This window comes from Erpetoichthys calabaricus, chromosome 3 (genome assembly GCF_900747795.2).
Source record: "Erpetoichthys calabaricus chromosome 3, fErpCal1.3, whole genome shotgun sequence".
NCBI lineage: Eukaryota > Metazoa > Chordata > Cladistia > Polypteriformes > Polypteridae > Erpetoichthys > Erpetoichthys calabaricus.
In genome coordinates this window covers 290,642,468-290,670,357 of record NC_041396.2, presented here as the reverse complement: position 1 = coordinate 290,670,357, position 27,890 = coordinate 290,642,468, and the positions used below count along the sequence as shown (strand labels likewise).

At 43.4% G+C, this 27,890-nt stretch overlaps 2 protein-coding genes across 2 annotated transcripts in view; one reads left to right on the top strand and one right to left on the bottom strand.

Moving 5' to 3' along the window:
- Positions 1-8,986, top strand: part of LOC114649085 (sterol O-acyltransferase 2-like) — a 93,447-nt gene extending 84,461 nt beyond the window's left edge. Inside the window, exons 12-16 of the mRNA XM_028798513.2 lie at positions 548-645; positions 3,951-4,049; positions 4,140-4,275; positions 6,590-6,735; positions 8,221-8,986. Of these exons, the coding sequence (XP_028654346.1) occupies positions 548-645; positions 3,951-4,049; positions 4,140-4,275; positions 6,590-6,735; positions 8,221-8,277 (536 nt within the window). The 3' untranslated portion in view covers positions 8,278-8,986. The remainder of the gene's footprint in view (positions 1-547; positions 646-3,950; positions 4,050-4,139; positions 4,276-6,589; positions 6,736-8,220) is intronic.
- A 7,432-nt stretch (positions 8,987-16,418) lies between these two features.
- Positions 16,419-27,890, bottom strand: part of igsf8 (immunoglobulin superfamily, member 8) — a 66,122-nt gene continuing 54,650 nt past the window's right edge. The window contains exons 4-6 of the mRNA XM_028798512.2: positions 21,952-22,356; positions 21,464-21,865; positions 16,419-17,275 (exon numbers count right to left, since the gene is read on the bottom strand). Of these exons, the coding sequence (XP_028654345.1) occupies positions 17,148-17,275; positions 21,464-21,865; positions 21,952-22,356 (935 nt within the window). The 3' untranslated portion in view covers positions 16,419-17,147. The remainder of the gene's footprint in view (positions 17,276-21,463; positions 21,866-21,951; positions 22,357-27,890) is intronic.

Genomic DNA, 27,890 nt, shown 5'->3' with positions numbered 1-27,890 from the left:
ACTCGTCTCTCCTGTTATGCATGCACGTTATATCTTATATATAAACGTCTACACGTGGAAGTATGCGCGTCTGTTTGTCCGGCCTGGAAGTGAGAGGTGGAGTCGGGGTAAGGGCTCCACCTCTGAGGATACACAAGCAAGACCACCACATTGGCAAAACGAAACATCCGAAGAAAGAGTCACTCACTTAGCTGCTCATACAGAAACGAGGTGAGCACGTCGGCAAAATGGTATCCCTTTTACTTTTCCTCCCGCAGCTAATACACAAGCGAGGCGAGCACATCAGCAAAACAAAAACTCCTAGGAGAGAGATGCCCAGAGTAGTTCCTTTCGATTACCGGACATCTCTACATATCGATATTTTTTTTGACGATTTCAATAGTTTCTAGGACCCCAGACTTTTTATAGCACGGGCTTACATAGCTAGTAATTTATAAAGTTGTGAACGTGGTACAGCACCCTGAGACCTGCACTCGTGAAATACACTGCACAACAATAAACAGAATGGAATGGAATTGAACTTACAGCATCATCTTGTTCTCTCCAGGAACCTTCGTTTTGCTGCTCTCCTTCTTTGCATTCCTACATTGTTGGTTGAACGCCTTTGCAGAGATGCTGAGGTTTGCTGACAGGATGTTTTACAAGGTAAACCTTCAAATGTCTCTTATTTTACTTGGTGCATTTGACTCAAAGTACATTCAGAAGGTGCTGTAGAAAACAAATAAAGCCACAACATTAACACTAGAATCCCTGAAACCTACGAAAAAAGTCGTAATGCCGGGCCACCTTAAATTCCTTCGCACCTCTCCATCAGCGTCTTTGTTTCACAAATGCATCAATCAGCACAATCAGCAAGCAGCCTGCTATCCCATCCTCCCCCAGTGACGCAGCTGAAGTGAGACGCAAAATTCTCAGATCTGAAGTCTGTTTATCTGGGTGTGAGGTGCCTGGAGTTGTAGAGAGTAAATAATATCTCATTATTTGGAATATATGCATTTCATGTGTGTTCCGTGTCTACAACGATCTCAAATCAAATGTATGTTTTTATTATGTGAGAGTACTAATAACCGCAGCTCACTACTCAAAAGGGTAAATGCAGGCAGGACCAGGGCTTCAACACGCAAACTTTTGATTATGAGACAGCAGTACCTACCTCTGCACCAGCCAAGCTATGTTTAGATTCTGTCAATTGATATTTGGACTTTGGTTTTTACTCATTGACAGCAACATGTAAATTGAATGATATTTGGACTTCAGTCTTCACATATTATACATTTCACGTCAACATTTTATTTATTATACATGAAAAAAGTTTCTGTTTTAGTTATGTGTTCAACATTTCTTGCCTCGCTTTTTCCTGTCTTCCTACATTTATCCAGATTATTGTAGAAATGGAACACGCATGAAATATATGTATTCCAAATAACGTTATATTATTTACCCTCTACAATTTCAGACACCTCATACCCAAATAAACACACTTGAGCTCTGAGAATTTTGTGTCTCACTTAAGCTGCGTCGCTGGTGAGGATGGGATAGCAGGCTGCTTGCTGCCTGTGTTGATCAACACATTTGCAAAACAAAGACACTGATGAGGAGATGCAAAGGAATTTGAGGTGGCCCAGCATTACGACTTTTTTCGTAGGCTTCAGGGATTCTAGTGTTAAAACCACCTGCCTGATATTCTGATGATCTCTCTTGTGTGGACACGTCGAGGCATGAACTCAACCAGACCTCTGAAGGTGTCCTGTGGTATCTGCACCAATATGTTCGCAGCAGGTCCTTTAAGTCCTGCAAGTTGTGAGGTGGGGTCTCCATGGGTCGGACTTGTCTTTCCAGCACATTCCACAGATGCTCGATCGGAGTGAGATCTGAGGTGTTTGGAGGCCAAGTCAATGCCTTGAACTCTTTGTCATGTTCTTCCAACCATTCCTTGAATAATTTTTGCAGAGTGGTAGGGCACATTACCCTGCTGAAAGAGTACACTGCCACATACCATTGGTGTATGTGGTCTGCAACCGTTTTTAGGTAGTTGGTACGTATCAAAGTGATATCCACATGCATGCCAGGACCTATGGTTTCAGTGAGATACCAAGCAAACCCTGGAGCGGTTCACATCTGATCTGATCTGACTACAGGAAATACTGTGCATCATAGGAAAAATGTGTACGACCTGTGGTTGCCACACTGCAACCATTTGCACCATAAACAGGTAATCATATCATAAACCTACAAGTATGTGGACAACTCCCAGCCAATCAGATCAAGCCTAGAACCTGATTCAGCCTCTGGGTCTCTCTATCTTGCTAGCCATTAGATTGTAGTTGACCACATAAGGATGTAAATTCACTTGTGATCGAATTGATGAAACCACCTGCTGAAGAAACGAATGCCCTTTGTGACCGACGATGAAACCCCTGAATCGTACAGAGCAAGAGTGATGTGTGTGCAAATGGGATGTCCACCTTCTCGATGTGACTCCTCTACTGGCACAGTGTGGACACTAGCGGCACATTAACTTACATATTGTGCAATAAATGTTCATCAGACATTCCAAAGTGCCAAGATTATTAACACCGGCCTAATGGTAGTAAACATGCGATTTGAGATGAACTAAACAGAGGTGATGTTCATATGGTAAGCAACCTGAGAATAAATAAGCAACATCATACATACATACATCATGCTACCTTCTGTGGAGTCGCCTAGATGAAACCAGACCTTTCTGAGGTAGCACATCATTTTTGTTTTTTCATCTTCATGTTATCAGATAATGGATACTCTGTTCATAGAGCTCTGTATGGCAAGCGAACCAGGCAGCTCTTGTCGACTCTCCATCAGGATTCTTCCAGGTAAAAATTGTTTCTGTCCAATGAAAGAAGTCCACGATGAGGCCAAATGGTGTTTTATGGTACCTTTTGGTTTGCACGAAAATTTGCTGTGTGAAATGCAACCCAACTAGCAGTAGTTTGAAACAAAGTAATGAATCATCTCCTGATATGGCACAAAGCAACCAGTGTGGAAACGCCAGGAAGAACCTCTTCAGGCGAAGAGTTGGTGGGACTCTGGAACAAAGTACCAAGTGTAGGAGGCACACAAGATGGACAAGCAGCCCGGTCAGGAGTCCAGAAGATCGCTTACTTGGACGGGAGAATCCAAATAAATGGATAGGCGTCCTGACCGGACTTTATACTTTTCCTGACCATGAGAGAAGAAGAGGACAGGAATGGACTGTCCCTGGGGGATGTTTATTCCCCGCAGGTGCTAGATGGCAGTAGTCCTCCGTATCGGCACCCATTCAGGAACCAGTAAGGAATGCTGGGAGTTGTAGTCCGGAAGCACAACCCTGTTGGGCTCTGTGGGTGTCACAAGGGGGTGCTGCAGGGAGATGCACTCCCCAAAATACGGGACTTCCATATGACCTGGAAGTACTTCCATCGGGTGGTGGCCCTGGCACCAGAAGTACTCCCTGGTCCTTAATAAAAGGGGCCGCACTCCCTTATCCAGGTGAGTTGGAGCTGGGAGGACGTGGAGCAGCCCTTGACTGGAGGAGGGCACTGAGAAAAGAAAGGGTATTGTGGAAAGAGAGAACCTGTGATTTGTGCTTATGGTAGCCTACATTATTTGACCCTGGGACTCTTTGAGTGTTCATGTTCGGGGTTTGGGGCTTGCTGACGGCCTGGTTTCTATCACACAAGTCATAGAGTTGAAGTTGACAGCCTTCAAGAAATATCTGGATAAGATATTGGGACGGCTTAACTATTCGCTTAACAAGCGAGTCTAATGGACTGAGTGGTCTCCTGCCAGTTGTCAGATGTCTTATGTTTTTATCTGTTCTGGGCCCAGAAAGGAGGGACATTAAAACCAACTCTTTCACAGAGTAAGCCATCATCACAAGGCCAGGACACATCACAAAGTAAGAATATTAAACAGAACCTTTTATTTTCTAGGACTGGTGGAACTCGACCTCCTTTGCCAACTACTACAGGACATGGAATGTGGTGGTCCATGACTGGCTCTACTATTACATCTACAGAGACTTCCAATACGTATGTGGTTTACACACTCATTTTAACATCTTGTATCTGCTGCTGAGTTTCTCTGACTAACACCCATTGTTGTTGTGCCTTTCTTTTCAGTTTCTCCAAGGGAGGTGCAGAACCGCCGCCATGCTGTCTGTGTTCATCTTGTCGGCGGTGGTCCACGAGTACGTCCTCACGCTGTGTCTTGGCTACTTCTACCCTGTTATGTTCTGTCTGTTTGCTATCTTTGGAGGTAAGAATCTGCACGAAGTTGTGTTGTTGCATTTCTCAAACAGTCCTGCTCCTCCACAGGGTTCAAGGGAGTGCAGTGGACATCATGTCCATCTATCCTTCCACCCATCCATTTTTTAACCCACTTATCTAGCTGAGGGTCATGGGATGTCAGTATCTATCCCTACTGTACTGACTGCACTGAATGGCAGCAGTTGGAATAAAGAATAAAATTAGGAGAAAGGAAAAAGGCGTATAACCTACCCAAGGTAAAAAAACACCAGGAGATCAAGGCCCGTCTTTATCAAACATTTCCTTGGAGCTGCACAAAATGTCACACTAGGGTAAGAATGGGTCCTACCTCAGAGTAGGACAGGATAAGAATTTACAAAGCATCCTACACCTCCTCCCGGCTAGGAGTGAGAGATCATAGTTGAGAATGAATGACATTATGATTTTACGACTCCACCGATGACGTCTTGTAGTTTTCTAACTCTAGTGCTAAGGCTGCACCACAAAGACGGTGTAATGTCACTTTCCAGGCCGGAGAAATAAACTGCATGAACGAGTGGCTGCAGCAATCTAAAGGGGTTTATTGCTCTTCTGTTTTAACTGAACATTCAAAACAACAGCAAAGAAAAATAACTATTTACGATTCTCCTGCCGCTTCAGCCACTGCAGACACCTTCGCTTTATGATTTTTTTACTCTTTCTGATGTGCGCTCCTTCTCTAACCTCCTGCTTTTAAGACATGGCGGTTTCAGTGGACCCTCACGTGTCACGGCCTTTCAGTCTACAATCACGTGAACACACCACCGAGCGAGTCCATTTTTTTCCCTTTTTGGCTTCCCAAACTTCCTTTTCAGTTCCAACCCCCAGCATCCCAGTTGCTGCTTTAATTGAGAGTGGCATATGGCGCGCCTCTGTGCCCGCCCCAGTCCATGGCGCTCTGAACAGCCCCCAGTTATCATGGCTTTTGGGACACACTGCCTTGTGGTGATTTGCCAGATCATTACAATGATGGTGATAATAAGAATCAAAGTAGTAGCACTGCCAATTCATTACAACATCGAGAATAATAATATAACGAGCACCGAAATGGAAAGACAGAGAAACGCACACTGAATGAGAATAATTTAACAACGAGGGATTGTTCCTGTCTTGCGTCTTGTGAATGTTGGGAAAGGCTCCAGCTTCTACTCTACCCTGCTCAGGATGGAACGGACTTAGAAAATGAATGGATGGTAGGATGGAATTGTGATCGATAGCCATTGTGAGACAAATGACAAGACAAAGAGTTGGGGTACCAGCCCGGTAACCCCCTATAATTGGATCGCAAACAAGTTGAATGACATGTAGTAATTGCAGAGAGGTCTTTTCAGGCATGAGTTCAGGACAGAACTGACAAAGATGGTGGAACTTCCAGTTTTCAGTCCTTCTGGCAGGAAGAGGCAGGTTCAGGAGGGAGGAAACCGGATGTCAGAGGTGTTCCTTCCTCTGCAGACCGAATGATTGATGGATAGAAGAGAAAGTGGCATTAGGATACAGCGCCAACTCCAGGTGTGGCAGTAGAATTACAGTCACTAGAGCCCTTCAGCTGTCCCCTATGCGCATGCGTGTGACACCATAGCTTCAGATCAATCACCATCCTGTTGATTAGGCCACGAGAAACACCTCATATAGTAACAGTTTTACTGACGCTAACCATGGCTGTTCTTGTAGTTTCTGAATGTCAAGTTCACTCTTCCAGTGTTCCTGATCATCTTTCACTGTGACATGTCATGTCTCTCTTTCTCCGTGATCTCCCCTTATGTTCTGCAAGGTTCTATTTATCCAGTGCCCTGGGAATCTCTGCCTGCCTTCTTGAACCTTCCCGGGCTTGTGAGGTGGGGTCTCCATAGAACAGACTTGTCTTTCCAGCACATCCCATAGATGCTCGATCGGAGTGAGATCTGAGGAGTTTGGAGGCCAAGTCAATGCCTTGAACTCTTTACATGTTCTTCCAACCATTCCTTGAATAATTTTTGCAGTGATAGGGCATGTTACCCTGCTGAAAGAGGACACTGCCACATACTGTTGGTGTATGTGGGTCCATGCAATACAGACTTTAGACGTACATGTGTGACATTTGACTGTCAATCAACTGTGATTGGGCCCGACGATGGACTGCCGCCCTGTCCAAGACTGTCTGAGAGGGGCTGCCTTGCAACTCAGTGCTACTAAGAGAGTCTCCAGCACTGTGACGCTGAATTGGATTAATCTGGTTTCAGAATGTTGTGTTTATGAAGTCCAAGTTGATATCATCTGCTCAGAGGTCACCTTGTTTTGTCTTGCAGTGGTCTTCAACTTCATGCTAAATGACAAGCGGAAAGGTCCGGTGTGGAACATCATCATGTGGACCTTCCTGTTCATTGGCCAGGGTATCCAGGTGTGCCTGTACTGCCAGGAGTGGTATGCACAGATCCACTGCCCACTCAAAGAGGTCAGTAGTCCAGGCAATACAATTACATATTTTGCTCTGGCATGAAATATCACCTGCTCTCCAGAGAGCCATGATGGGATGAAAAAGCTCTGACTAGCTAGAGTAGCTACCTTCACTTTGGTTAAGTGTACACCCATGCATCCGTCCATTTCCAAACCCTTATTTCCTGTTCAGGGTCCCAAGGTTTATCCCAGCAGTACTGTACTTTGAAAGACCCCACATTTATCTTCCCTCAAATTGAATTCACAAAATGAATCTTTATGATTACTCTTGTATTGCTGTTATGCTGATGCGTGTTTTCTCAAATGTGCTTTCTCAATTTTTTTTATTTTTATATTTGCAAAAATCTCAAGTAAACTTTTTTCACGTTGTCATTATGGGGTGTTGTGTGTAGAATTCTGAGGAAAAAATTAATTTAATCCATTTTGGAATAAGGCTGTAACATAACAAAATGTGGAAAAAGTGATGCGCTATGAATACTTTCCAGATGTTATCTATCTGTCTGTCTGTGTCTGAGCGGACTATTCCATTAAACTGAAAAGGTTCAACTTCCTCATTCCATCTCCTTCAGATGCTTCATCCTGATCCAGAATCAGCCCAGTCACATTTCTGTGGACTTTCTCTAGTGCTGCTGTGTCTTCTTTATAATATGGAGTACAACACTGCGCACAAATACTCCAGATAAGACCTTCCTAGTGACTTAAATAGCCTAAGAGGAACGTCCCTCGGCTTATACTCTACACATCGTGATATGTGACCTCACATCCTATTGGCCTTCTTGATCTCTCCTGCCCACTGTCTGGATGTGGATGATGATTAGATCACAGTGATGCTGAGGCTCTTCACCCAGAAATGGACTCAAGATTGATGTTTAGTTGTATGCTCTGAGCAGTGGATGGCACAGTGGTTAGTGCTGCTGCTGTTTGATGGTTCACCATGCTGGATTTTGAATCCTAAGCTTCAAAGCTGAATGTGTGATGTCTGCATGCAATTTTTCCTCCTGGTGTTCTGGTTTTCTCTTCACATCCTCAATGACCTCTTTGTCTGTTTTTCTGTTAAGCTGGTTTTGAGACCTCTAAATTGGCCTTAGTAAGAGTGTGCAAGTGAGTGGCCCCAGTAATGGTGCCCTGTCCAGAGCTGGTTCCTGCCCCTAGACGTTGAGTTCCATATCTTTGAGAAGTTAGTTCTGTGTTATGCTTTGGCCACATGGATGTGCATTGAGTCTAACTGATGCCATCCTGGGAGGTTCATTCCAAGTGGGAGTCAGCAGGACACCCTGGCATCTCATTCAGTGAGGGGTTTCACCTGTGCCAACCATGTCCAGGATCGGCTGTGACTGTCATGAGACTCCAAACAAAGCAGTAATTACTGATGATTGATTTAATAAAATGTGTTCTATTGTGGCAGTAACAATGGGATGTGCCAGTCAGGGAAGTTCTTCTCCCTCACACTGACTAACTCTTCTTCTTCATTTTGATATAACAGAAGAGCTTCTGGGAGCTGGTGACTCCACGGTCCTGGTCATGCAGGCTGCAGGTGTAGTGGACATCTGCTGGACTCCTCATCACTGATCGCCGACCCGCCTTCTTTCCACAAAGTGCGAGACTCGACTCAAAGCAGGATGCTGGGAACTCCGAGGAGAGAGAAGAAGGAAGATGCACCAAAGTGGCAAAATGTGAATTTTTTTTGCACTCGTTTTTCACTGTACATTTAATATTTTATTAAAAACAAACCACAGTTGCCATGGAAACCTTTCATAATGTAGCTTTTTTGAAGAACAAATCTATTATATACAATATTTGGAATCTTTTTGTGATAAAGCGGGGAAAAAAAACACAGAGGACGCCTATGAATATACAAACTGTCTTTCCTTACTGAACATTAGGGTTTAAATGGGTGTTGAGAATTTATTAGTATTCTGAAACTAAAGCAGCGAATACTTTAAAGTGTTAAAGATTATCAAATCTTAGATTTTGTAACTTAACAATTCCAACGCTGACAAAAATGGCACTGGTCTTCTATTGACTGATTGTCCCGATTGTCACTTTTCAGAAACCATGAATTTTGAGTAAAGGGAACTGTGTTAGGATTGAGAAGCAGAGCTATTCCCGTGCGTTATCTCCTATCAAATTTCTGGAAATGATAAGGTGACCGTGATTTAATCCTGTTGACAATGTGAACTCGAATAAACGTTGTGAATGAATCATATTTTGTGCTCCATTGAAAATGAGAACTGAGTTGAGCTGGCGGAGGATCTTGCAGAATCCCTGAATTTCACTAAAATGTTTTCGAAACGTTGAGCAGACCATAGGGGACTGTGTAGGGAGCTTACGGAGGTCTTCTAGATTCTCAAAGGCATCGATAAAGCAGTTCTTCTACCTGAACAGTGACTCACATACTGGAGGACGCTGGTGGAAATGAAGGCTTCCTGTCTTCACTCCGTAAAGAGTTGTGGGAATCAGGACCCAACAACCGAGACTTAAGAGTTGAACGTTAAGTTTGATGTGACATTCATATGGCAGGCTAGCTGAGGATAAATATGCAAAATCATACGGTGACATGAAATTCATCTGACATGCCTGCTGTCTAAATGAAATTGAAGCCATCACATCACTGAATGTCACCTTCTGTAGAGTCCCCTGGCTGAAACCTTCTGAAGCGCGCGAGGCAACACATCATTTTAAATAAGTGATAACTAAAGAAGTTAGCAATGGTAACGGCAGAAGTAGTAAGGGTGACAGCAAGAAGGGTTCTTGGTGTGACATCTGGACAGAGGAAGGAGGGAAAAGAAACTTGGTAGTGGAATAAGGAAATATAGGAGAGTATACAGAGGAAGACGATGGCAAAGAAGAAGTGGGATAGTCAGAGAGATGCAGAAAGTAAACAAGAGTACAAGGAGATAAGGTGCAAGGTGAAGAGAGAGGTGGCGAAGGCTAAAGAAAAGGTGTATGATGAGTTGTATGAGAGGTTGGACACTAAGGAGGGAGAAAAGGACCTGTGGGCTAAACAGAGGGACCGAGGTGGGAAAGGTGTGCAGCAGGTTAGGGTGATAAAGGATAAAGATGGAAACGTACTCACAAGCGAGGAGAGTGTGTTGAGCAGATGGAAAGAGTACTTTGAGAGGCTGATGAATCAAGTGAACGAGAGAGAGAAGAGGTTGGATGATGTGGAGATAGTGAAACAGGAAGTGCAACGGATTAGCAAGGAGGAAGTAAGGACATCTATGAAGAGGATGAAGAATAGAAAAGCCAATGGTCCAGATGACATACCTGTGGAAGCATGGAGGTGTTTAACCAGATTGTTTAATGGAATCTTAGAAAGTGAGAGGATGCCTGACGAGTGGAGAAGTGTACTGGTGCCGATATTTAAGAATAAGGGGGATGTGCAGGACTGTAGTAACTACAGGGGAATAAAATTGATGAGCCACAGCATGAAGTTATGAGAAAGAGTAGAGGAAGCTCGGTTAAGAAGTGAGGTGATGATTAGTGAGCAGCAGGATGGTTTCATGCCAAGAAAGAGCACCAGATTTGCGATGTTTGCTCTGAGGGTGTTGATGGAGACGTTTAGAGAAGGCCAGAAGGAGTTGCATTGCGTCTTTGTGGACCTGGAGATAGCATATGACAGGGTGTCTCGAGAGGAGCTGTGGTATTGTATGAGGAAGTCGGGAGTGACAGAGAAGCATGTAAGAGTTGTACAGGATATGTACGAGGGAAGTGTGACAGTGGTGAGGTCTGTGGTAGGAGTGACGGAAGAATTCAAAGTGAAGGTGGGATTACATCAGGGATTGGCTCCGAGACCTTTCTTATTTGCAATGGTGATGGACAGGTTGACAGACGAGATTAGACAGGAGTCCCCGTGGACTATGGTGTTTGCTGATGACATTGTGATCCACTGTGGCGACCCCTAACAGGAGCAGCTAAAAGAAGTTATCAAATTACGGACGTTCTGGTCACAGAGCTCTGCTCGGTTCACAAACCACATTATTGTAATGGCGGTGATGCACAAAAGCAGCTCTTGTCAACCCTCCATCAGGACTTTTAATGGAAAAAAAAAATTCTATCCAATGAAGGAAGTCTGTGTCATTCCCATGGGGTGCTTATTGTTAATTTTGGTTCACATGCAAGTTTTCTTTGTGAAATGCAATCAAACTAGCAGGAGACTGAAACAAAGTAAGAAATCATCTGCTGATTTGGCACAAAGCAACCAACTACGGGTATGAAAATGGAAGGAACTACCCAGTCATGGAGGTGAAGCAGAAAACATGACAACCTTCAAGAAGGATCTGGATGAGATGTTGGGACAGCTTAGCTATTAGCTAAACCAACACGCTAGATGGACTACGTGGTCTCCTCTCGTTTGTCAAGTTTCTTATGCTCTTTTGTTCTCAACCCCCTAAGTCATGTGACATATGTTCTCATGTCCTCCGTATCAAAGAGGGCAGCTGCAACCAAGCTTTTGGATAATCGGTGCCTCCTTCTGGACATTCAATATAATTTTAAAAGTGCCATCCTTTTACACTACAGAAGAGGTCATCCACCTGAAGTAAAGCAGGTTCAGGCCTGGTCAGTACTTGGGTTGGAGACCATCTAGGAAAAGTTGGTGTTGTTACTTGAAGAGGTGTTGGTGAGGCCAGCAGGGGGCGCTTACCCTGTGGTCTCAATGTGGATCCCAATACCCCAGTGCAGTGACGGGGACACTGTGCTGTAGAAATGGTGCTGCGCTTATGTAAATATCCATCCATCCATCCATTTTCCAACCCGCTGAATCCGAACACAGGGTCACGGGGGTCTGCTGGAGCCAATCCCAGCCAACACAGGGCACAAGGCAGGAACCAATCCCGGGCAGGGTGCCAACCCACCGCAGGACACACACAAACACACCCACACACCAAGCACACACTAGGGCCAATTTAGAATCGCCAATCCACCTGACCTGCATGTCTTTGGACTGTGGGAGGAAACCGGAGCGCCCGGAGGAAACCCATGCAGACACGGGGAGAACATGCAAACTCCACGCAGGGAGGACCCGGGAAGCGAACCCAGGTCCCCAGATCACCCAACTGCGAGGCAGCAGCGCTACCCACTGCGCCACCGTGCCGCCTGTAAATATACAGTATATATAAAATCCTAAGCCTAAAAGTGTAACGATTTTATGTGACTTCTTACATCGTTTTTTTATCACGCTTTAAATTGGGCTTATTTTAAAACCTACATGTATATGTTTGGTATCATTCTTTTCAGAATTTATCGAACTTTAATGTGATGTTGTTAGATTTTCAGATTCTTATTCCGTTTTTAAATTATAAACTGAAAATTATCAAGAACTCACATCACACGAGACTAAGACTGTGCTAAGAGATTTAACTACGCCCGGGGCCGGAAATACAGTCATTGTGAAAAAGTTTGGGGACCCCTCTTAATTCTTTAGATTTTTGTTTCTCATTGGCTAAGCTTTCAAACTAGCAACTTCCTTTTCATATATGACATGCCTTATGGAAACAGTAGTATTTCAGCAGTGACATTAAGTTTATTGGATTAACAGGAAATATGTAATATGCATCATAACAAAATTAGACAGTTGCATAAATCTGGGCACCCCAACAGAGATATTACATCAATAATTAGTTGAGCCTCCTTTTGCAAATATAACACCCTCTAGACGCCTCCTATAGCCTCTGATGAGTGTCTGGATTCTGGATGGAGGTATTTCTGACCATTCTTCCATACAAAATCTCTACAGTTCAGTTACGTTTGATGGGTGCCGAGCATAGACAGCCTGCTTTAAGTCATCCCATAGATTTTCGATGATATTCAAGTCAGGGGACTGTGACGGCCATTCCAGAACATTGTACTTCTCCCTCTGCACGAATGCCTTTGTAGATTTCGAACTGTGTTTTGGGTCATTGTCTTGTTGGAATATCCATCCATCCATCCATTTTCCAACCCGCTGAATCCGAACACAGGGTCACGGGGTTCCGCTGGAGCCAATCCCAGCCAACACAGGGCACAAGGCAGGAAACAATCCTGGGCAGGGTGCCAACCCACCGCAGGACACACACCCACACACCAAGCACACACTAGGGCCAATTTAGAATCGCCAATCCACCTAACCTGCATGTCTTTGGAATGTGGGAGGAAACCGGAGCGCCCGGAGGAAACCCACGCAGACACGGGGAGAACATGCAAACTCCACGCAGGGAGGACCCGGGAAGCGAACCCAGGTCCTCAGATCTCCCAACTGTGAGGCAGCAGTGCTACCCACTGCGCCACCGTGCCACCCTTGGAATATCCAACCCCTGCATAACTTCAACTTTGTGACTGATGCTTGAACATTATCCTGAAGAATTTGTTGATATTGGGTTGAATTCATCTGACCCTCGACTTTAACAAGGGCCCCAGTCCCTGAACTAGCCCCACAGCATGATGGAACCTCCACCAAATTTGACAGTAGGTAGAGCAGGTGTTTTTCTTGGAATGCGGTGTTCTTCTTCCGTCATGCAAAGAGCTTTTTGTTATCACCAAATAACTCAATTTTTGTCTCATCAATCCAAAGCACTTTGTTCCAAAATGAATCTGGCTTGTCTAAATGAGCATTGGCATACAACAAGCGACTCTGTTTATGGTGTGAGTGCAGAAAGGGCTTCTTTCTCATCACCCTGCCATACAGATGTTCTTTGTGCAAATTGCGCTGAATTGTAGAACGATGTACAGATACACTATCTGCAGCAAGATGTTCTTGCAGGTCTTTGGAGGTGATCTGTGGGTTGTCTGTTACCATTCTCACAATCCTGCACATATGCCGCTCCTGTATTTTTCTTGGTCTGCCAGACCTGGTTTAACAGCAACTGTGCCTGTGGCCTTCCATTTCCTGATTCCATTCCTTACAGTTGAAACTGACAGTTTAAACCTCTAAGATGTCTTTTTGTAGCCTTACCCTAAACCATGAGACTCAACAATCTTTGTTTTCATATCTTTAGAGAGTTGCTTTGAGGATCCCATGCTGTCACTCTTCAGAGGAGAGTCAAAGGGAACCAGAACGTGCAATTGACCACCTTAAATACCTTTATATCTCGTGATTGGACACACCTGTCTATGAAGTTCAAGGCTTAACGAGCTCATCCAACCAATTTGGTGTTGTAAGTAATCAGCACTGAGCAGTGACAGGCATTCAAATCAGCAAAATGACAAGGGGACCTAAATTTGTGCACAGCTAGTTTTTCACATCTTTTATATATATTTCTCTTCTGGTTCGTCCTGCTTCCACTTCAAAACCGGTCCTGCCCACACGCAGCCGACACGGCATTTCTCGATTCCTATTCGTCCTCTTCCATGTCATGCACTATACTGGCCTGCTGAGCGTAATACATCCAACAAGTACTCGAGGTGCTGCCACATCGGTAAAGTAGCTTTACCACCTTTGTGGGAGCCACCTGTGTCTTTACAACAGCTTCTTACACAGCAAACATCAGAAGGTAAAAATTATCGTGAACACATTCGAGAATACAACCCTTCTCTAGCGTTTGCTTCCATGGGTGCACAGATAACTCAACCTCCTGGCCACGGACCATACTGTTTTAAAATACACGGACAAATTTATCACCAAATCTCTCCACTATACGCTAACACTTCTACCTCTCCAGGATATGGACAGTTGTATGTTTTTGACACAGCGCAAGCTACTGAAGTACGCTTACAAAATAAAGCAAACTCTGCATGCAGCGAAAATGTACTTCTCCAGCTAGATTCCATGCTGAGAACCATCAACCCCGTAGCTAAATCATACAAACACATGCATGAAATCGCTCAGTCCAATCCAACAGCATCTGTACGAATGGTTTTCAAGGAAAACCCTGGGCAGGATTTACGACGATACAATGCCCCGACATTGCAGCGATTTTCATTGGAGAAGATGGCGAAACGCCTGCCAAAAGGGATATTTGCATCTAACCCATACGCAACTCCTGTAAACAGATTTCCACGCTCAATATGAATTGCTATCCTATGGTTTACCCACTTTTATTCCCTTATGGAGACATTGCACAAAGATTTACAACATGTTCCCGATAAAAGAACTGCCAAGTGCATAAGGCTTACTCAATGCCAATTTTACACGTACAGATTAGCAATGAGGTACATCGTAGATGCGTATGTTAAAACAGAGGGCGCGCGTCTCAACGATCTCAGATTACATCAACAAGATCTGCGCATGGAACTATCAGACGCACTGCAAGCAAACGCTGAAAATAACAATGTATGTGTAGGCAAAATGATCATATTACCGTACACATTTCCAGGAAGTCCAAGATACATGCAACAAAACTATCAGGATGCCATGGCCATAGTACGTAAATTCGGAAAGCCTGATTTATTTATCACTTTCACATGTAATCCTACTTGGTCGGAAATTCTACATGCACACTGCGTCTTTGAAGAAGTATTTATTTCTACTTGGTTTCTGAATTCCTTTCTCACCGTTTTCCATTCCTATTCTTACACTGGCGTATGCTACGGCGGGCGTAGGCTAGTTTTATTTAATTTCATACAACTAAATACTGTGTCATTAAAAATCTTTGTTCAGAATACACGCCAGTACTCAGATGTTCCTAGGAAATGAAAGACATACCACTGTCATCTCTTTTGTTGAAAGTAGAGTCAATTATTATGCAGACTGAGTGGGGTTCCCAAACTTTTTCATATGACTGTAAAAGACAAAGAGATGGACAGCTGCTGTACAGGCTTTTAAATGTTTGTAGCGCTGTGCGAGATGCAGATCACGTGGCACGGCAGCAGCAAGCCAGCAGCTCATCGAGCAAATAGGAGGGTTCAAGAGGGGTTTCAAAGGAGCGACCGCGTCTCCTTGGGGTTTATTCAGCCCCCCTCTTCACAACACGAGCGGCAGAGATGCGAAGTGGCTGGCGTGTAGTGCAGGCCAGGGGGGGTTGCTGAGCAAAGTGAGCCTGGGGTAAGCCCCTAGTGCATATATATATATATATATATATATATATATATTATATTGTCAAGGACAGCCAGGGCTCCGAAAGGAGCGGGGGGCGGGAGAAGTGGCCGGAACATTACCTCCCCGGGAACACACGGTCTCTCCGAGCTGCAATCTGAATAGGATAAGACGGAGAGACGTTGATTTTAAAGGGAAGCACTGAGGCCTGAAAGTTTTATAAGAAGATTTCAGCCATGTGTTAACCTCGTTTTTATGGATACTTATTGGATTTTAACCTCCACTGAACACTTGTTTTTATTTTGGATTATTTACTTATTGAAGATTTGACTGCAGTGCACCAGCTATTTGCACGCCAATTTTTTTTTTACTTTGATTTTAATAAAAACACCCTGTTACATTTGCACCAACCCCTTTGTCTGGACGTTTGTGTCCTCATCTGCCCGGCTCATCTCGGTAATGTTATTGACGGTGGAGGGTTTAAGGGACTCCCGGAAGAAGCCAATAGCATGGAGCCAACCTGCACCATCACAGGGAAACTTCTGGAATGTGGCCTGTCTGTACGGTGGGAGCAGAATAAAAATTCAAATACCGGGACCATGCCGAGTGACTGTTACTGCTCCTTTTCCCTGTTTTATTTTTTTTTTAGGTCCTGTGGCCTAGTGGTCAATGTAAGCTACTACACCTGCCTAAAAGAGCATGTACAAAGGTGCTATATAAAGTGAAAGGCGTTTGTTTTCAAGTGTTTTATTTTAAACAAGTGCTTCAATATTTCCACAACACAATATCTTTTACTCCCACAAACAATAAAAAAGCAGCAAAGAAAAAAAAGACCCTAGTATGACCCCCAACCCCTCCGCTGTACACATCCGCTAAAGCATTTGACCAACAAATTACACAAGTGGGAACCATCAGAAAACGCAGTGCAAATGGCGGCTTGAGAACGCATCCTAAAGCGAGTCTTCCTTCTCCACGAATGCCCACAGTTTAACAAGCAAAACAAAGCCACACTGGTGCCACTGGAACTAAACACGGGGACAACAGTGCAAGAAGACAAAAGGAATTTGTCATCACCTTTTAACACGTTGGCACATGTCCAAAGTTTAGATTTTTTTAAAACGTGATAATTAAGTATAAAAAAATAAAAATTCACAACAGAAAGGAAACAATTTCCAAAAACGACACACTGTTTAGCTATGTTGGTGTGACCACCAGGTCTGGTGCATCAGTGGCGGGCAGGGGTTTTGCTATTAGAGGTCAACGCTCTGATAAACCCCAAGTAAGGTCCTATGGAGAATCAAAGGAGAACAATGGGAACACAAGAATTCCAATTCACTACAAGGACGGGGGGAATTGGGAAGTGCGGGCTGCTTAGGCTGTCCATTCAGCACTGTCTTCCCGAAACCTAGCCAGTCCATTGGTTACCGGTGTGCCTACGTGGAATGGTAGCTCTCTGTGGCCTACTTGCGGGCACTCTTTCTTGCCAGGCGGCTCATGAAGCAGCAGGTCACGGCGGCGACCACAGTCACTCCTACGAAGAGTGCGCTGGACACTCCCACCAAGATGGGGATGAAAAGTAGGTCCAAAGCTGGAAAAAAAAGCAAACAAAACATTTAATGATATGTACTGTAATTGGCATCTTCATCACAGTAAAGGGTGCAAAACGCAGCGGATTGAGAAAGTATTCAGACCCGTTCACCTTCTGAACACTTTACTGTGTAGTACATTTATTTTTTGATGTGTAAGTTTGACATTTTTGCCCATCAATTTACACTCAAAAACCCGTAAACGTTTTCAGAAAGGTTTTATGAAAAACTAAAAACTGAAAACCTCTCATTCCTAGAAATATTCAGACCCTTTACTGCAAATTGTGCTCAGGTGCCTCCCGTTTGCTTTCATTCTCCTTCTGATGCTTTTAGAACCTGACTGGACTCCATCTGTGGTAAACTGAATTGACTGGACGTCATTTAGAAAGGCACAAATGTACCTGTTGTCACACACATGCGCATGGGAGGCAGCTAAAGGGCTCAAAAGAGGGTAATTCCATGCCGAACCAGGGGGTGGCAGAGTACACTGAACCATTCTCTTTTTCCTCTGCAGACCAACCACGGGAAATTCTGCCTGGGCTTGATGACGCCACTTCCGCTTCCGAGGATGTCAGTTCCCGCCCTGATGACATCACTTCCTCTGACTGGCTTTAAAACTGCCATATTGTGTCTGTGTTCTCGGGCCTTTTTTGGACTAATGTCTGTCAAGACCATTTGATGAAATCTTTGCTTTCTTCTCAACTTTCAAGTAAATGGGGTGGCTCCCCCAAACCTTTTTGGCTGTGTTGTCTGCATCATTTCACACCGTGTACATAAGGTCACATAATTTACACTGCATGTCAGGACAAAAACCAAGCCATGTAGCCCAAAGATCTCTCTGTAGACCTCAAACTGTGGTGAGTCACAAATCAGAGGCAAGGGGATAAAACCATTTCCAGTGCTCCAAGTGCTCCCATGAGCACAGTGGCCTCAATAATTGTGAAATTACTTGAAAAGTTTGGAACCATCAGGACTATTCCTAGAGGTGGCTGTCTGGTCAAGCTGAACAACTGGGCCAGAAAGGCCTTAAACAGGGAGCTGACCAGAAACCCAATTGTAGTAGCGCTACTGAAATGGACTACAAATCCCAGCAGCCCTGGTAGTACTTCACCATTGGGTAGCTTCAGAGTGGCGCTGAGTTTGCTGTGAAGTAAAACGATTAGGCTCTATCTTTAAAGAGAAACCAAAAGACGCCAAAAGGGGTCTTCTGTGTCTATTTGCTTCAATGCTTCTCACCTCACCTCTGGAATGCAACCTCATTGGGTTACAATTTCTTTCCAGATTTACATGCTTGTCCTGCGCCTGCTTGTTCGTGCAATTTCTTCTGGGTTGGTAAGCGACTTCATCCAGCGCTTTCAACTTCTACTGATCTTCACGCAACAACTGGAACACGGTAGGACAAAACTTTCACAACATTCAGGAAACTGTTCACTTGGTGTCTCCATTCATTTTCTGCATCACTGCACCTGTAGAATCGTGAGTGTTTAACTGTTTTGTGCTCAATGCTTCATCAGATGTTATTTGTCTAGTGCCTGTTAAATAATGATCAGTGTCGGGGAATTTTCTGGGTTTTTTTTGCGTATGCCTTGTTTGATTAATAACTTTTTTTTTTTTTACCTTTTTTGTTTGTTTAATATACTGTTCATCTTTTACCAATTTTAAGAAATATTTTTCGCATCTACATGTGTGAGAGTGTTCACGCCGGGTCAAGGCTGGGGGTGTTCCTGGTGTCCCTAAATAAAATAAACAAATCACCGTTAAAAGACAGTAAGAATCTGAGAGTGTCTGCAACCGCTACACAATGGTCACTTTAACCGAGATTCAGAAAAACAACCATCTTAGCAGTGCTCCATCAATCAGGTGTTTATGGTGGACTGGCCAGATGGCAGCCACTCTTGAAAAAAAAAAAAAAAAAAAAGGATATGGCAACATTTAAAGGATTCTGGGAGTGTGAGGAGAAAGAGTTTGATGAGACAAAAATTGAACTATTTGGGCAGAACACCAGGCACTGCTCATCACCTGTCTGATACAATCCCTAAATAAATAACACTTGCTTTTATATATATGAGTAGCCGTCCCCCATGGCTCCACCTGTGTAGTAGTGAAACAGGACAGTGAGGAGGGCCCTGCCTGGCTCCCTACTCCTGATGTCATGCTTACTCCTCCCCTTGGTCTGCAACCTCAGTCTCAGATTAGTAGTTCTCTCGTGAAAAGCAGACAGACAGACAGATGTTGGATTTTATATTTATATTATATATATATATATATATATATATATATATATATATATATATATATTATAAAAAGAAATCCTGTCCCCTGTCCTGATAGTCTACGATACGTGATTTTTCTTGGAAGATAATTTAAAGACCCGCGAGACGAAAGAGACCTGCCACGGTGCGTCTCACGGGAACATAGAACGAGAGTCTTGCAAGACACACACTACTTACAAGCAATATCAAAAAAAAAAAAACAAATCAGTAGTGTAAAGGCAGTCATGCAGCACACACAGCTCCAGGGCTCTCAGTGCATATAAAGTGTATAAGGTCAATACGGTAGAAATGAAACATCGATGATTAAACGAAGAAGTGCGGAGAAAAGAGACTCAAATGCGTTGGACAGAAAAAAGAGCAAAAAAGAATAATCGAGGTGCAAATTCAGAAAATAAGGAAAGTAATTATCAGCCTGGAACAAGTGGAACTGAAAAAAAGCACATCCAATACGGCTCAGAATTAAATGACAAAGAGTAAAAGACAAAGTAGAACTTCATAAAGACATTTACAAACGTTAACGCTAAACACATGCAGAGCAGGTTAGAAAAAGAAAAAAAAAAACGGCGCTATACACATGTGGAGAAAGTTAAAGGATATGAAAGTAGGAAAATTAGAAAATATAAAAAAGTAAAGATCGCAGTAGCGCAAACAAACAAACTGCCTCATTTAACTATGCACCAGTCTAACTTTGGTTTTGCACAGTAATTGCTACACTATTGCACCTTAACACTTAATTCTACTTTATTCACATAATTTTACTTATTTATTATGTTCTACTATACTGTTATCTTTCGATCTATGACTTTTTGTTAATCTGATATTCTTCTAACTTTGTACAGTTTTTGATAAGCGGATCAGGATACATTTCACTGTGTGTTGTCCTGTATAACTATGCATGTGACAAATAAAGAATCTTGAGAATTTCAAAAATGGAGTTTACCGCACATGCATTTATTGGTTACTTTGTTAATGTATATATATCTGTCTGCTTATTTAAAAAGATAAATTTACCCCAGGAGTCAAAAACGTTCTGTCTAGCCCTTGTACAAAAACCTAGACAAAAGCTGGGGTATCACCTTGGTAACCCCATGTACTTTTGGAACTGTGAGAGGAAAATAGCACGACTTTACAGACAGGAGTCCAATGCAGAACTCTACTTACTTTGTTACTTTGTAAAAAAAAATTATTAAATGCTGATGATGTAAATTGTTTTGTCTATGCTGAAATTCCAAACAGAGAAACCTGTCCTGACCTCATTAAAAAGATTCAGCATATTGGGACTCGCAAGATTACAAATATTGTTTTTACAGAAGTTCTGAAATAAAAGTGAAACTAATGAAATAGTAACAATTCAAAGAAAAAAAAATCTTCAAAGTGTGTATCCGGAAAAACAAATACGGGGGTTGGCGAGCAAAGCGAGCAGGGGGCGAAGCCCCCTAGTATTATATATATATATATATATATATATATATATATATATGAGAGAGAGAGAGAGAGAGAGAGAGAGAGAGAGAGAGTGAGAGGGAGAGAGAGACATTATTGTGATACAAATCATTTTCAGTATTGTTTATGTATTTTTGGCTGACGCATTATCTAAGTTTTTGTGATCTTTCGGCAAGCTCCAAAAATATTCCCATTTACTTGTTTACGGCCTGCTTGCAAAGCCGAAAGTCAGAATGTCAAGTTTGCAAATCTAGAAGGGCACAATTAATTTGAGTCATGTCACAACAGAGTCGAGCCGAGCTCTTGTGAATTGAAATTGCATTGAGCTGGGAAGTCAGTGCTAATTCATAGCCCTAGCAGTGACAATATAAAATCAAACGAAAGAGAAAATTCCACGTCAGATCTTTCCTCCCAACCCCAATTTTCACGGACAGAAGCTTAAAATTAGATGGAGACTCCCTGGCTGATACTGACCTTGTGAGTACATGTACACCTGAACTAAGCTGGAATGACTGCTGGCTCCAGTGTTGTACCAGGCTCCATGCTGATCTTGGCCCCATACAGTCACCTGGCACTGGTACAGGCCCTGATCCTCCATCCTCGCATTGTGGATCCGCAGGCGGTAAGTGCCAAGGACTGGCTGGTCAAGGCTAATGTCACTCCTGTTCGAGTGGAAGTTGGTGGTGCCATCATGCCGCAGCTCCACCAGCACCGTCTCACTGCTTAAGTCCTCCCTGTTGTGAAACGCCAGCCACTTCATCTCTATTTGGGTGAGGCCAACAGTTTCAACAGAAACGTTGCAGAGCAGCGAGATGGTATGGCCTCTTTGGAGGGTAGGGCCTTCAGAAAGTCCTGCCACAGCTCGGACGGTCACAGCTGAGAGGAAAGAAAAGGAAAAAATAATCAACGGAAGGGACAAGGGTATCGTCCTCTGAGAGAGCAAAGTAAATCTCTTGTCTCACCTTTCATCTTAAGCTTAATATTGACCCCATTTGACCTCTGGTTCGCAGCTGGGATTTGCGTGACTGATGGTAGTCCAGTGTAGATGCTAACTGCACACTGATAGAGGCCTGCGTCGGCTGGGTGCGAGGAGAAGAATCTTAGGGTGTAGCGGCCTTCGGCTTCCTTTTCAAAGGAGACCTCCCCTTTCCTTACAATATCTTCACGCCAGCTCACAACTCCATCTGGGGCCATCTGAGCCAATGAAAGTTCAGCTCCACCACCTGGGCCTCCACGTAGCCACTGGATAAGCATGTAAGGGCGAGAACTTGGGCTAATTCCACTAATAGCACAAGAAAGGCTGAGAGGAGAACCGATGGGCAGAGACACTTCTCCTTCTGGGGTCACTGTGACAGTCAGGGTGTCCGCTGGAAAGACAAAACAGGAAACAGTTTGGTATGCATTAAGAAAAGGACAACTTGACCTTGTGATCACCAAGTTCACCAAGATCTGGGGCGTCCTTTGGAGAAGGTGGCAATAATTCTGCTAAACACATGCTTACTTTAAGCCGATTGGGTGGACTCTACTCTGGACATTTCTTGTCTCAACCATCAGTTCTCATGTCATTTTACTGTATGCCAAACCTCTAAACACCAGGCAGGCCTCTCGATTCTGCCATCAAACACCACAACTCCTGCTGATGTGGTGCAACCTGCTCTGGAAACGGTGTATACTGTAACACAGATGTCCCAAGGTGAGCTCAGGGAGAAAAGAAACCTCCCATGGGGCACAAGGGTTAAAGCTCTCTTTGCTTGCTTGTACTTCTATGGGCACACTAAGCATCTATTTTGAGTTGCTTCCATGCTAAAGTACAACTGAAATTCTTTCCGTTTTCTTGAAACCTACGAGAGAAACAAATCTAACTTGCAGCTGAAGAAAACAGCAGCGTAACTTGTATAAGTAGTAAAACTTGACAGCAGTATATTATGTGCATTGTCTAATATAGTAAAGGGCAATGATCAGTAATGTATCATAACAGATATGCGCAGGCTGGACAGAAGGCTTATGACGGTAGAATACGCCTCTACGGCATCAGACTTTGGGAACACGTCTCTATGGCAGCGGACTGTAAGATTTGGAAACTTGCATAAGCGTAACAGTGGTGCAGCGTTACAGATATGCTCAAATCAGACCTGCAGTTGAAGAAAACGGTAAGTGTAAGTAGTGTAACTAAACAGTGGTATATTATGTGTGTAGTCTATTATAGTGAAGGGCAATATTCCGGCCAGCTGGGTTGTGACAGCAGAGAGGTGTAAAGGCCTTTAGGGAATGTGTCTCTACGGCAGTGGACTGTAAGATTTGGAAACTTGCGTAAACGGGAGTGCATTTGTATTTTACCTTCAGAATAGAATCTGACTGCAGTTCAATCAATTCCATTTGGATATTCTCAGGTGCATTCTCAATGTTGTAAGAGTATGGTGACGTAAACAGCGGAAAGTCCTGTTCGTGTTAACTGAAATCACGAAAACTCTCACTGAATTCATTGCTCAGTAATTCAAGTTGGAAAACAAATCCTCCAAAAATCAAATTCTACTTTACTAAGTTTACATTAAAGTTTATATTGTAAAATAAGCCGATATGCAAAAAGCCCCCTGACCTACACTAATTTTACAAACTCAAAATTACAAAAAATTGTCAATAAACAACTCACCAACTTCTTGTGTCCACTTCAGATCTTCAGCTGTAGTCTGCACTAACTGTTCGTTACAATACTAGCACAAAATTACATAAAACTAGAGCAAAAAAACGTGAAAATATGCAAGCTATTACTAGTCGTGATGGTCGGTTCTGCCCAGTGGCCAGTCTCAGCATCCCAGCCAGTAGTGTAGCCTGCCAGGGGTGGCTCTAGGTTCGTGGCGGCCCTGGGCAGAGAAAGAATCGGTGGCCCCTTCGTCCGCCAATGTCAATATGGTATCTTATGCACGGTGGATGGCCACATCCATTGCGGACACTGCATAGCCGCCTCGTGCTCATGACACGATTCTATATGCGCGTCTCTGTAACTTGAAAACCAAGTGGCGGCCCATGATATTCTCATTACGGCAGAACATTATAATACTACATACAGCTTACTGCTCCGACTCGAGCAACATTAGTAAATACAGCGTACTAATTAACAAGAAACACAATGTTTTTCGGCCACATTGCCGTCAGCTGTGTCGTTATTTTCTCTTTGTTTTATATTCAATATATATTGGTGCCCCTTGCGATGTCGCGGCTCATTAACTTTGGACAAGGCTCATGGCTTTACTAGCTGATGACGTTTCCGGTACCGTAATGCCATGAGAAAACGCGCTTTTGTCAGAAAGCAGAAGTAAGAAAAGTCAATAAGTAGCGCCGAAGATGCAGAATGATTCAATCACAAATGATAGTAATCATTTCGTACAAGTTTAGTGCTAACTAGGATCTGTCATGAGGCCCGTACAGATTTCTGTTGCAGGCTGCATGTGGCCTGGGGGCTACGTGTTTGACATGCCTGGTGTAGGCCGTTATTCAGGCCAGCCAGATTATTATAGCAGAGAGGTGTAGAGGGTTTTGGGTATGTGTCTCTACAGTTGCAGACTACAAGATTAAGAGACCGCATAGATTAACACAGATGTGTAGTTAAAAAAACAGCAGCATAACTTGCATAAGTAGCCTAACTAGACAGAAGAATATTATGTGTTTAGTCTAATATAGTGAAGGCCAATATTCTAGCCAGCTGGGTTATGACTGCAGAGAGGTGTAACGGCCTTTCGGGAATATGTCTCTATGGCAGTGGACTGCACGATTTACAGAGTAGCATAAACTTAACAGTGGTGCACTGTAACAGATATGCGCAAATCTGACATGCAGCTGAAGAAAAAAGCAGCATAACTTGTTCAAGTAGTGTAACTAGACAGCAGTATATTATGTGCATAGTCTAATATAGTGAAGGGCAATGAACAGTAATGTATCATAACAGATATGCGCATGCCACTATTCTGGACAGAAGGCTTATGATGGCAGATGAGCGTAGTATAATTTCGAGAATAGCCTATCATATGGATATGCGTTAGCTGTTATTCAGCCTAGCAGGGTTGCGATGGTAGATAGGTGGTCTCTACACCAGCCTTTCAGGTATATACTGCTGTAGGGCTGGCTGGGAAACTCACCTGCCAGATTTTAAGAGTACAGTGATCCCTCGCTATATCGCGCTACGCCTTTCGCGGCTTCACTCTATCGCAGATTTTATATGTAAGCATATTTAAATATATATCGCAGATTTTTTGCTGGTTCGCGGATTTCTACGGACAATGGGTCTTTTAATTTCTGGTACATGCTTCCTCAGTTGGTTTGCCCAGTTGATTTCGTACAAGGGACGCTATTGGCAGATGGCTGAGAAGCTACCCAGCTTACTTTTCTCTCTCTCTCTCTCTTGCGCTGACTTTTTCTGATCCTGGTGTAGGGGGATTGAGCAGGGGGGCTGTTCGCATACTTAGACGATACGGACGCTCGTCTAAAAATGCTGAAAGATTATCTTCACGTTGGCTACCTTCTGTGCAGCTGCTTCGTGAAGCGACATGCTGCACGGTGCTTCGCATACTTAAAAGCTCGAAGGGCACGTATTGATTTTTTTATCTCTCTCTCTCTCTCCCTGCTCCTGACGGAGGGGGTGTGAGCTGCCGCCTTCAACAGCTTTGTGCCGCGGTGCTTCGCATACTTAAGCCAAACAGCCCTATTGATTTGTTTGCTTTCCTCTCTGTTTCCTTTGAAGAGGAAGATATGTTTGCATTCTTTTAATTGTGAGACAGAACTGTCATCTCTGTCTTGTCATGGAGCACAGTTTAAACTTTTGAAAAAGAGACAAATGTTTGTTTGCAGTGTTTGAATAACGTTCCTGTCTCTCTACAACCTCCTGTGTTTCTGCGCAAATCTGTGACCCAAGCATGACAATATAAAAATAACCATATAAACATATGGTTTCTACTTCGCGGATTTTCTTATTTCGCGGGTGGCTCTGGAACGCAACCCCCGCGATGGAGGAGGGATTACTGTAAACAACAAAAACATAAGGAAAGTAATACAAATTAAAAGAAAAAGGGAAGCCTCTGGTATCACTTTCTAAGAAAATATTACCAGTGGCTGAAATATCTTCAACTTTGTGTACTACTAAAAACAAAGCAAAATGTCAAAAACAATCCCGGATTAATTCAGGTGCTGAAAATACAGAAGGAAGGAAGGAAGAGAATTAAAAAGGAAGGAAAACACACTACTCCTAAATAACCCTGTTGTGAGGTATTACAAAAAGCTTAGGTAAAAAAATAACAAAGAAAAATATTAAAAGTGGGTAGCATGGCTTTCCAAACTAATAAAAAATACTTATAACATGAAAAATCGACCAAGTGTTAAAAAAAACAATGGGTGGGGTCTCTGTGTAAGCTTGTCTTGTAAGCCGTGGATCATAAAGATTCTAAAGATTATTTCAATTTGTATCCCCCCCCCCCCCCCCCGACTTGTTTATTTTCATTTTATGATTTCATTCTGCAGTGACACCATTTTGTGGCTCCACTGCCCAGACTCTGCCTTCTGTTGCTAGAGAGTTGCACAGAAACCTAAAAATAGTAGAAAATGTCATCGCTACATGCGCCGGCCAGGTCCTGGTGTTTCCGAATGATCAATTATAGATTTTCTCTCTCTCATGTTTATCAACATTTAAATATTTCATTAGCAGCTCAACCCTAATTAATGAAAACTAAACTAAACTTGAGATCAAAAACTGGTAACGTGTGATGCCAGGAGGAAAACAGAAGGGGCAAAAACTACGGCAAAATGCACTTGGCACCAGGAGCTGGGTGATATCATACTTTTTTTTTTGGTTTTGATTTGATTTGATAACCTGCATTCGCTTCCCAGGTCCTCCCTGCGTGGAGTTTGCTTGTTCTTCCCGTGTCTGCGTGGGTTTCCTCCGGTTTCATCCCACAGTCCAAAGACATGCAGGTTAGGTGCACTGGCGATCCTAAATTGTCCCTAGTGTGTGTTCCCATGCGGTGGGCTGGCGTCCTGCCCAGGATTTGTTCCTACCTTGCGCCCTGTGTTGGCTGGGATTGGCTCCAGCAGACCCCCCGTGACCCTGTGTTAGGATATAGCGGGTTGGAAAATGACTGACTGGATAAACTTTGTTAATCCCTGTGGGAGAACTTGTCATTTGGCATGTCCTTTGGGGGTTGGAGCATAGGGTCAGCCATTGTACGTTTCCTCTGGGGCAATTTTCAGGTTATGGGCCTAGCTTGGTAAACAAAACAAGAGTCAGAAGGCAGTAAAAGATGGAGAATCCAAAGGCCAATAGGAAAATCAGGAATTAAAGTCAAGTGCAGCACACTGAGAGCCCCGACTCCCTCGGCAGATTTAAAATAACTAATGCACTATTAGCACGATGAGGAGGTCCCATTGCTACCAACAATATGGTGTAGTTAGCTTGCTAATCCTGGCTGGGACATAAGGCTGCGACAACCTGCCTCCATCTTTCCCTGTCTTGGATGCTGTAGATAAAGTGACAGCTGTATTTATATTCCTGTATTAGGATATAGCGGGTTGGAGAATGACTGACTAACTGTATTTATAGCACTTTAGACAGACAGGGGATGGCCACTTCAATCACTGCCACCACTACCAACGTGCAGCATCCACGGGCCATTCTTGTGCTAGTATGTTTACCACACATTAGCTATTAGGTAGTGAAATAAAATGGGGTAAAGGGATAGGTCAGATAAGAACCTAAATGCTAATTAAAATATGAAAAAGACATTCACCAAAATAGATAACCAAAAAATAATCAGTGGAAGGAGAGCCCAGAATAATCAATCAACCTGAGAAGAGTATTGGACAATTAGCCGAGGGGGCCGATGGGCCTCATATTCTACTAGTACATAAAGAAAAGCCA